General features: G+C 42.3%; 1 protein-coding gene across 1 annotated transcript in view; it reads left to right on the forward strand.

The window, feature by feature from the left end:
* The window catches only part of ITPKA (inositol-trisphosphate 3-kinase A), a 589,909-nt gene extending 581,064 nt beyond the window's left edge, over positions 1-8,845 (forward strand). The window contains exon 7 of the mRNA XM_086937204.1: positions 6,573-8,845. Coding sequence (XP_086793330.1) covers positions 6,573-6,776 — 204 coding nt within the window. The 3' untranslated portion in view covers positions 6,777-8,845. The remainder of the gene's footprint in view (positions 1-6,572) is intronic.
* The last annotated feature ends 2,662 nt before the right edge of the window (positions 8,846-11,507 follow it).

Below are 11,507 nucleotides of genomic sequence, written 5' to 3' on the forward strand. Positions count from 1 at the left end.
AGAAGGACATAGGCTATGCAGACTCCCACCATATACATTTAAAAGGTAAAAGAACCATGCCAGCAAAGTAGTCCCTTGTGGGCGTGTCTGCGTTGTGCTGTGGGCGTGTGCTTGGGGGGGTGACAAACGCTGGGGGCGTGTGGTACGTTCCGCTCTTCATGCCATGTCTCATATTGTTTGCTAATTCCACCCTGCTCCCTTTAAATACCCCTGCACCCCATAATCATAACCCACCCTTACTCCTTAAAATACCCCAACACCCTTAAACACTAACCCATCTTTACCCTATAAATATACCCTGTACCCCAAAACCCAAACTTATCCCTAAACCCTAAAAATACCACTATACCCCAAAACCCAAACCTAGCCCTGAACCCTAAAAATACCCCTGTACCTCAAACCCCATACCTATTCCTAAACCCTAAAACTACCCCTGTACCCCATAACCTATATCTGAACCCTTAAAATACCCAAATACTCCAAAACATATACCTCAGTACCCCAAAACATACACCCCTATACCCTTACTTACCTTATCCAAACATTTAAAAAAACAAGCTTTTACCATTCATGCATTTACAACGAATTTCGTTGTAAATGTATGCATGGTAAAAGCATATAAAATGTAATGCCATGCATTATAATGGCATTGCGGAGTCATGGTACTTTCGTAATGAAAGTATGCGGAGTGATGGTATGCGGAAAGAAAGTTGCAGAATAATGGGTGTTTACCCTCCCCCGGTAAGTACATTGGTGGCACGGCGGCCCACATCTCCAGGAACATACTCCTATTTTTTCACCACCCATTTGAAAAATTCACAGGTCTCTATCATTGATGGCCAGCACGACATACACTTTCATACACACCTCCTGCGACAAGTTCTAGAATTGCGAACGTTAGAGCTGGGGAGCTACGTTCGAATCTCGGCATCAGCTCAACATCCTGTGATTCCAGGCAAATCGCTTTGTCTCCCCGTGCCTACCACAAATGAATGTGTTCTTCTGTAATGCAAATTGTGCTCATGCCATGTTGCCGCGTTCGCGCTATATAATATTGCAAGGAAAAATAAAGTAGGGAAACTCTAGTTCACACACTACTGAACGCGCACTCTTAAGTGCATCAGCAGTGCACTGTGAATCGGAGAGTTTCACAGGCCTGTCACAGATAAGAAATGCTATCAAAACGAAATCCTACAAAAAAATATATTACTAGCCGGCAGCAATTCGTACCCGGACAACGTCGGGACGTGCTGCTAGTACTAATATAATAATGAGAGAGCCCAAACCTTTGAGGCGGGTAATCTCAGGAACCACAGCACCAATCACAACACCCAATACAGCGTTGGAAAGGGCAGTTGCAGCAGAAGGACATAGGCTATGCAGATGCCCACCAAATACATTTAAAAGGTAAAAGAACCGTGCCAGCAAAGTAGTCCCTTGTGGGCGTGTCTGTGTTGTGCTGTGGGCGTGTGCTGGGGGCGTGACAAACGCTGGGGGTGTGTGGTATGTTCCGCCCTTCATGCCATGTCTCATATCGTGTGCTAATCCCACCCTGCTCCCTTTAAATACCCTTGCACCCCATAATCATAACCCACCCTTACTCCTTAAAATACCCCAACACCCTTAAACACTAACCCATCTTAATCCTATAAATATACCCTGTACCCCAAAAGCCAAACCTATCCCTAAACCCTAAAAATACCCCTGTACCCCAAAACCCAAACCTAGCCCTGAACCCTATAAATACCCCTGTACCTCAAAACCCAAACCTACCCCTGAACCCTAAAAATACCCCTGTACCCCAAAATCCAAACCTAGCCCTGAACCCTAAAAATACCACTGTACCCCAAAACCCAAACCTAGCCCTGAACCCTAAAAATACCACTGTATCCCAAAACCCAAACCTACTCCTGAACCCAAAAATACCCCTGTACCCCAAAACCCAAACCTAGCCCTGAACCCTTAAAATACCCCTGTACCCCAAAACCCAAACCTAACCCTGAACCCTAAAAATACCCTGGTACCCCAAAACCCAAACCTAGCCCTGAACCCTAAATATAACCCTGTATCCCAAAACCCAAACCTACCCCTGAACCCTAAAATACCCCTGTACCCCAAACCCCAAACCTAGCATTGAACCCTATAAATAACCCTGTACCCCAAAACCTACCCCATAACCCTTAAAATACCCCTGTACCCCAAAACCCAAACCTACCCCTGAACCCTAAAAATACCCCTATACCCCAAAACCCAAACCTAGCCCTGAACCCTAAAAATACCCCTGTACCCCAAAACCCATACCTATCCCTAAACCCTAAAACTACCCCTGTACCCCATAACCGAAAACTATATCTGAACCCTTATAATACTCAAACACCCAAAACATATACCTCAGTACCCCAAAACATATACCCCTATACCCATACTGACCTTATCCAAACATTAAAAAAAATGCTTTTACCATTCATTCATTTACAACGAATTTCATTGTAAATGTATGCGTAGTAAAAGCATATAAAATGTAATGACATGCGTTATAATAGCATTGCGGGGTCATGGTACTTTCGTAATGAAAGTATGCGGAGTGATGGTATGCGGAAAGAAAGTTGCGGAATAATGGGCGTTTACCCTCTCCTGGTAAGTACATTGGTGGCACGGCGGCCCACATCTCCAGCAACATACTCATATTTTTTTCACCACCCATTTGAAAAATGCACAGGTCTCTCTCATTGATGGCAAGCACCGACATACACTTTTAGACACACCCCCCGCTGAAAGTTCTAGAATTGCGACTTTAGAGCTGGGGAGCTACGTTTGAATCTCGTCATCAGCTCAACATCCTGTGATTCCAGGCAAATCGCTTTGTCTCCTCGAGCCTACCACAAATGAATGTGTTCTTCTGTAATGTAAATTGTGCTCATGCCATGTTGTCGAGTTCGCGCTATATAATATTGAAAGGAAAAATAAAGTAGGGAAACACGAGTTCACACACTACTGAACGCGCACTCTTAAGTGCATCAGCAGTGCACTGTGAATCGGAGCGTTTCACAGGCCTGTCACAGATAAGAAATGCTATCAAAATGAAATCCTACAAAACTATAAGCTACTGGTCGGCAGCAATTCATACCCGAACAACGTTGGGACGGGCTGCTAGTCCCATAGAAATCTATCAGAATTAAAAGCAGTACATTATCCCTCTAAGCTTTTTTCCCCTGGATTCAGTATTCGGCAGTGCTTGTCCGTACGGACAATACCACAATGTTGCACTATATAAACAAACAGGGTGGCACAAGATTTTGCTAGCTTTCCAGGAAAGAACTGAAGTGGGAGTGGGCTATGGTTCACAGAAACTGCCTACGAGCAGAACATATTCCGGGACGTCAGAACACGGCTGCAGACACACTCAGCAGGCTCACAACATTGTGCCTCAAATGGGAACTTCACCAGTAAACCCTTCACAACATGTTCCTATGATGGGGCACACGGGAAGTGAACCTGTTCGCAACTCCCCAGAACCGCAAATGCTGGTACTATGCAAGTTGGCATCCCCAACAGGGGTCATGGGAGAATGCCTTTTCAATTCCATGGTCCGGCATCTTTGCTTACGCTTTTCCCCATTCCTCTTCTTCCAAGAGTCTTGAGAAAGATGAAGATCGAGCCATGCAAACTGATCCTCCTTGGTCCAGCATGGCCACATCAACACTGGTACACAGAACTGCTGCTTCTATCACAGGGCCCGAACTTCCGACTTCCAGTCTTTCCCAATTTTCTAACTATGAACCAGGGGCAGATCCTTCACCCAGATCCCAGGAACCTACACTTATTGGCATGGGTCCTGAACTGAATGAGTTCCAGCACTTGAATATTTCCTGGGAATGTCGAGATATCTTAGCCAGAGCTAGGGCGGACAGTACCAACAAAACATACCATCTCAAATGGAAGTGTTTCTGCATCTGGTGCCATCAAGCAGGTATACATCTGCTGTCCTCCCCTCCAGTGCAGGTCCTACCTTAGCTCTTGCAGGTAGCGAAATCAGGCTTTGCGCATACCTCAATAAAGGTTCACTTAGTAGCCATTTCTCCTCAAATAACATCACTTTCCTCTCCATCTTTGTGGTCTTCGAGAATAATCAAAGAGTTCCTCAAAGGACTGTTTCAAGTTTTTCCTCCTATACGTCCTCCACCTCCGGCCTGGCAGTTGAACACTGTTCTTTCGCAATTGATGAAACCCCCTTTCGACCCAATTCACTCAGCGTAGATCAAGTTCCTGGCATGGAAGTTAGCTTTACTTTGTACCCTGACCTCAGCCAGACGGGTCAGTGAAATTAAGGCTTTTTTTATAGAGGAACTCATCTTGCAATTCAAAATGTACAGAATTCTCCTCCACACAAATCTGAAATTAATACCTAATGTTCCTTCTGATTTCCACCTTAACGAGCCTGTGGTACTAAAGACTTTCTTCCTGAATCCATCAACGATTGCAGAGAAGGCTTTTCACTCATTGGATGTCAGGCGTTTTCCCACACATGGTTTTCGCAAGACTTCCCAATGATTTGTCGCATACAGTGCGCAAACGAAAGGTTTCCCACTCTCCAAGAGTTTCTAGATGGATCGCAAGTACCACACAATTTTGCCATTACAAAGCAAGCAAACCACTGTCTTCAAGAGTAAGAACCCACTCCAGAGATTTGCAGTGCAGCAACATGGAATAGACACATATTTACTCAACACTACTGCCTGGTTTCAGCAGTTCTAAACGACATTGCGGTGGGTCAAGCAGTGCTTTGGCATCTATCCCTTTAAGGTGGGCCACCCCTGTCTACCCCCTACCTCTTCTGCTGTATCACATTTCCGTAGGGTAAACCATTTACTTTAACGCTTGAAGAAATGTATTCCTTAATTGTTATTGATATGATCATGGTTGTCATTTTGTTTAGTGATCACTTGCAGGTTTTATTGATGCATATTCCTGTTAAGCTGGTCAAGGCTATGATAAACGTGCTACTTAGCTGCTTCTTATTCTGATTCAAGCTTGTGAATCTATGAAAATGCCAATACTGAAGTAAGAAATAAGTTACTCACCTGTAACTGTAGTTCTCTAGTATTGGAAGCTTTCTTAGATTCACATGCGACCCGCCCTCCTCCTCGGGGGAAGCTCACCTTTGGCTCAGCATATTAACTTTAGCACTAGTGCTCGAAAATCTGAGGTACTGAGCTTCTCTCTGGAGTGTTCTAGAGGGTGATTTATGCAGATTAAGGCAAAGTTTGGTCTTTTTTTTAATAATGACTATGATAGGTTAATAAACTAAGAGGCCTAGCCCTTTTCTAGTCTCTACCTGTCAGTCTACTACTACTACTACTACTAGTATTACTACTATATAAATGTACCGGGGACACCCATCATGACGACGGGGAATGATTCAAGCATGTGAATCTATCAAAGCTTCCAATACTGGAGAACTATAGTTACAGGTAAGTAACTTATTTCTTAAGTAGTACTCAAAGAATTATTTATGATTTGTAGAAAGATATCTCTGATGATATATGAAACAAATATAATACACAAATAAACAATATCACATTTATAATCAAATTCCTGCCAGGTTCCTGATGTCCTAGTTGTTTTATGTTTTATTGACCCAATCAAAGGTTTAGTTTCATTGTAGAAGCTACATGATTTGTATATTACAGTGTTTTCAGACCCAACACATTTGATCTTTATTGGTCAATGACAGTATCTTGAGAGTGCAAGCCATCTTCTGCACCTGCTCACTGGTCAGAAAGGGGCTGTGCACTCTTTGGAGGTAGAAGTGAAGTTGTCAGCAGCACATGCACTGACTTGCGAACCACGCGACCAAGCACATCTGCTGAAGACAGCAGAATATCACAACACAGAACAGTGGAATTAAACAAGTGCACCTTTTTTTTTTAACAGTATCTGTTGGTAAACACAAGTTTGTATGATATCCGCTCTGTAAGCATAGTTTTCTTTCTTCAATACATCTATATGTCAAGTGCACCTTTTTCGGACAAAACAGATTCTGTTGGTGAACACTAGTTTGTATGTTACCCGCCCTGTGTGCATAGCGTTGTTTCTTCAATACATTATATTTCCTAAAGAATTGAGATATGGTTTGTATAAATACCTACAGATGTTGAATTGTCATAATAACTTGATACTAATGCCATGTGCCACATAAATGGACTTTATTCAGATAATATAGAGCATAACTCGCTTTTTATGGCACAAAAGTTAGACAACTTTGGCACACAAATTGGCTTTGTGTTGGAGCATCATTTTGGTTGCACCATGTACATCTAATAATGTTATACAAAACTGTTAAACCATGAACTGTCATAACAAAAACGTCTATTCCACAAAAGGATTTCTGTTTCCGGTAATATTTTCAGGGACATTCAGCTGCTGGAATCAACAAAAGGGGTTAGTGCCCCTACTGGCACTAACTAAATATCACATGACTGTATTTGTTGATACTTTATAGTGACAGTGTTATCCTCAAGACAAACATCAAAATATGGAGCACTCACTTTGTTTTCGGCTTCTCTTTGCAGGTCATTGGAAGTTCACTGCTTTTTGTGCACGACAAAAATGGACTTGCCAACGTTTGGCTTATTGATTTTGGAAAGACAACTCTTCTTCCTGATGGGCAAACTCTGGACCACAGGATCCCCTGGCAAGAGGGTAACCGAGAAGATGGTTACCTTCTGGGGTTGGACAATTTGATCGAAATGTTAAGAAGTATTTTAGCTCGATGATCACATGCAGTCCGAACTTGACCACCCAAGGCAATCACTAAACTAGAAGTTCCAACGCAGATACATTTCCACCAGATGATTGGTGGATGCGAAGCCGACTTCCTGCAGAACAATAGGACTGAATTGTGGATGTATAAATACCGAAATTCAGTCAACAACAGGACCCCACATTCTCCAGATGTTTTTGTACTTAAGTACAGTGACAAAGAGATTTGAGTTTGGTAATCATTAACTTTGCGTGCAACAAAACCGGTACCTTGATATTCTTTAAAAAAGCAGTCTGGAAATTATTGCAGTGATGAGAGACAGTGTCCTCCCTGAGAAAGTGTCCTTTAGGTGTGAGGTCACTACACAGTTTTGCCTAGTTAATCAATGAATTGCAATAGCTTTGGCCTGTTGCATCCAGGATGACTCCAGACTGGGATAGACCCCAGATACCTGATACGCAAGGTACACACACTGATTAATGGAAAATAGATTATCATACACCTATATGAAAAAGAAGGCTGAGAGGTAAATGCAACCCATGTGGCAGCTCTCTATAGCTCATTATCAGCCCTTAAGGTGATAGCCATGTGCAGGGTGGAGGGTAAGGGCTTGAATCACTGTAACACACCTTCTTCTATTCAAACACTATTGGGCCATATGGATCCTGGCGGGTGGCACCACAAGCCCACTGGCTCAAGGGGGTCTTTACCTCTGCTTCTACTAGCAGAGAGCCTCCCACCATAGTGAGTTAGCCCACCTTACCGTAGGGATCTCTTTGTTGAGTTTTGTGTTTTATTTCACTTGCTTGGCATTCTTTTTTTTATTTTTCACAGACAAACCCCCAAAGCAGGAGGTTAGTTCTGAACAGAAAAACAATTACCCTGATGCACCTGGACTTTTCTCCCTGCAGCTGGGAGGGTGGAGTTCAATTGTTTTCTCAACTGGGTCAGTCATACCTCTCATGGTGCACCTAGGCAGGAGTCTGCCCTATAGATGGAGAACTGCCCTAAATAAGCTGGACCTCGCAATGCCTATAAGGCAGCAGCCTGCTGGCGGTCCAGCCATCACCTTGATGGTGGCTCCAATGGTGCCCAATCTGTATCTCCCCTACCTCTAAATGAGGTAGGAAAGTGTGAGTTTGGTAGAGCAGCAGACCCGCTGATTCATGGGGGTGCTCCCACCCCCCAAAACTCTAAATGCTTCCCACAGTCACTCAGAGGACGCTGCTGCTTTAACAGTGTTTAGGTCCCAGATTCTCACAGGGCAGTCATTCCATGTATACAAATGTCTAAACTAAACATTTTTCAGAGGTGTATGAGCACAAATGTCACTTTTGCACCGGGTGGCTGTAGTACAGGGTTGGAGAAATTTGCACCACTGCAAAGTTGCCTTTCATCGAAGAAAAATATCTAATCCAGCCCTTGTGCATAATTCGCAGGTATACAATTGCTTTTCATCTGCACAAAGGCAAGGAAACAAAGTCAGCATTAACTGAAAAGACGGTACTATTTCGAAATTAAAAAATAATATATTCACAGCCGCTACAGTGAACTTTGGCAGGTGCAAAATTCTGATGTTTTAATGCTTGCACCATATTGCATATGTTAAAATGTACACATTTCTGTGAATTGAAAGTGGCACGTATGCCATTTATGGGTCCAGGCACTTTGTTATGCCTCACTTTGCAAGATAAAGGAAATAGGAAAGGCATCTGGACGCAGTCAGTGAAAATTATATCCTCAAACTTTCCAAATGACCACATTGGGTAATCCTAGATAAATCGCTTGAATGACCAACTTGTGATCATCTTGAAGTATTTAAGGTCCGGCTGTGCACTATACAGAACTCCAGTCATTTATAATTTCATAGACAGTTATGATGCTGCATATATTATAATAACAGTAGTCATTTGTACAGTACTTAGAAAATAATAACATCTCTTTGTTCACTAAGGGTTCACCAATGAAATGTTCTAAAGGCATAGGAAGTGGGCCATACTTGAATGTTTCTTAATTTCATGTTGAGAAACTATTACTTTTTATAAATGTCACTGGATGCAGTGTTCTAAATGAAAACACAAATGTTGAAGAAATAATTTTTTTTAATTTTGAACAGATTTATCGTATTTCTACTTCACGTTTATTTGTTTATTTGCATGCCACTTCTTACAATAGCTACATTTTTAAGGCCAAGCACACTATGAATGTTCTTACTTGCCCACCTCTTTCCATTTAACTCCATATGCCATCAATACAACTGTAATTTTACTACTTGACTATTGAAAACCTCCTGGCACATTTTAATTATTACAAATCATGCACTGAACTGCTGTAAGATTTATAGCAGACTTTACTACCTTACATAGACTTTGTCACAATTTTCCGTTTCCTTCTCTCGGAGTCCAAAGAAATAGGCACCATTTCATTGACTTCTTAGCTCAATGTTGGCCATTCTGTGGCCTAACCTATTTTTTTAAATTCTGGTTTGGGCTTCCTCATCGAATCTCCTGATCTGCAAGCTGTGCATTGGTGATGTATTGTAAACTTTTAAAAATGTTTATTTTCCAATACTGGGGTCACCACCATGTTACCAAGACAAATTAATATCCTCTAAGAAACTGCTCATTGGAGCTTTCTTAAAGATTTTTGGGGTTTGGGTCCAAACAAATTTTGGGAGGTCGCTTTCAGAAAATGTAGGCCCTGATTATAGGTTGTTCAGAGATTTCAGCTGCCTGAGCAAACCCCTGTTTGGGCCGGGATCGGAATTTGTCGCTGTGTGGCATTCACCACACCCAGTGGAATTTAAACTGGGACAGTGTACAGTATTAAGTCATATGCAGATTGGCGGGTGGTGAGCACCACAATCTACATTCTATTCCCCAAAAACAAGGAATTTGCATTTATAAAAAAGCCCTATGACTTAAAAGTGCTAGAAATAAGACAGACACACAATTGACACAATCATGTCCAAGAATCATAGGAATGACGGATTTATGAGTTTTGTTTCGTGTGGTATAGGGTACAGTTGGCACTGGAGGAGATGGAGGACCATGCGTGTGGCTGTGTAAGTGTACCGCACGTACCTGTCTAAAGTATGGGGGAATTATGGGTTGAGGTTGGAAAGCATGGGAGAGGGCAGTGCAGTCCCCGCGGTGACACATGAAGACTAAGATTATTTTGATTTTGGACAAGTTAAACAAAATGTCCCTATGTGCCAGATAGCTGTAAAGCAATTAGTTACAAGGCATTCGAGGAGCTGGGCTATTGAAGGTAACACATATTTGGGTAGAGGTGGGATAGTCAACCGTAAATGAGAAAATGGTATCACTGAGGGAGCGGGATATGTCCTCCATGACTCAGCCTTGAGGTAATAAGAGGAGCTTTGGAAACATACTCGTTTGGTTGACATTCTGGAAAGTAGTTGTCGTGATTGGTAATGGTGCAATAAAAATGACTGGAGGGTCTAGGGCATTGAGCTGGACAAAATATGACGCCTTGAAAATGCTTCGATATCAGCCCATAACAGCCCATATAATACTGAATACGACAGGGGAGCAAGGAAGCCTAAACCCTCCTAGGGGACCCTAATTTCCAGCTTAAAAATGGAACAGAAATATTTTATTTTACAACTATATCAGCTTAAAAAGCCATAGGCAACCCTTGCAGAGCTCAAGAGAAACTCATGAATTATTCCATTACTTCAGGGTGGGGCAGAGCCCTAGTTTCTCTGCACAAGCCAGTGATGTATGCTACTCAAGGGGAGTTGCTTTCAGGGTGTGGAGGCTGAGTATTTTTTAGCCCCTCCAGACCTAAAGCAGCCTGTAGTCATCCACCCTTGTTTGGCTTTTCCCTGGGACACATGTGGCCAGTCCTGCATGTCTGGGTTCTTTCCCTAAAAGGGAATGTCTACCTGGTGCTATAACAGCCATTCTCGCTTGAGGTAGGAGGAATTCTCAGCATTTAATTCAAACATTCTTTCAGCCAATCAGTGGTAGCCACAGAATGCTTCTGCATCTTCTCCTGGGTGTACACAATCACTTGCTGACTACAGTTGACTGTTGACTTTGCAGGTCCAGCTACAATCAATTTAATTTTGTCTTCAGCTTTGAGATTCACACACATCACTCTGCTTCTTCCCTTGTAGGTTTTACTCACCATAAGTCTCAATGTGACTTGCATTTTACAAACTAAAATCATTCATTTCAAGCTACAAAATCCTAGTTTAACACTTAATAACCCCAAGCAAGGTAAATAACCTAGGGGAAATTTGCAAAGCAAAGATATATCATCTACTAGGTGTTCTAATACAATTTTTTCCTGTGTGCAGGTCAGGACCTTGTAACTTATTTCAAGTTAAGGGATACATTCTGATCTATGTGCAGTTTACACAGAGATTAACATTATAAGCTGTTTGATCATTATCACACCCGCTCATTTTTTTCCTAGTAGACTCCTGTAGGTCACACCTACTGAAATGTATTGAGGGAAATGATCTGGAATGAAAGCAAAGCATGCAGAATCTGGTCTGTTAACCCCAAGTCCACATGTTATGCCTCATATCCATGTTGTAAGCTCAGAATAGAAGGCATTTACCATGCATGCGAAATACCTCACCTGCTAAATACCTCACCGTCGGGTAAAGGTATTTATGCGCTATATAAGACACCCATAACATTAAGATTTACCACTTGTGGCAAATACACCACCCTATTCCACTGAGCCTGTAATGGGGGGCCATGATATT

The sequence above is a fragment of the Lissotriton vulgaris genome, chromosome 9, assembly GCF_964263255.1.
Source record: "Lissotriton vulgaris chromosome 9, aLisVul1.2, whole genome shotgun sequence".
Taxonomy (NCBI): domain Eukaryota; kingdom Metazoa; phylum Chordata; class Amphibia; order Caudata; family Salamandridae; genus Lissotriton; species Lissotriton vulgaris.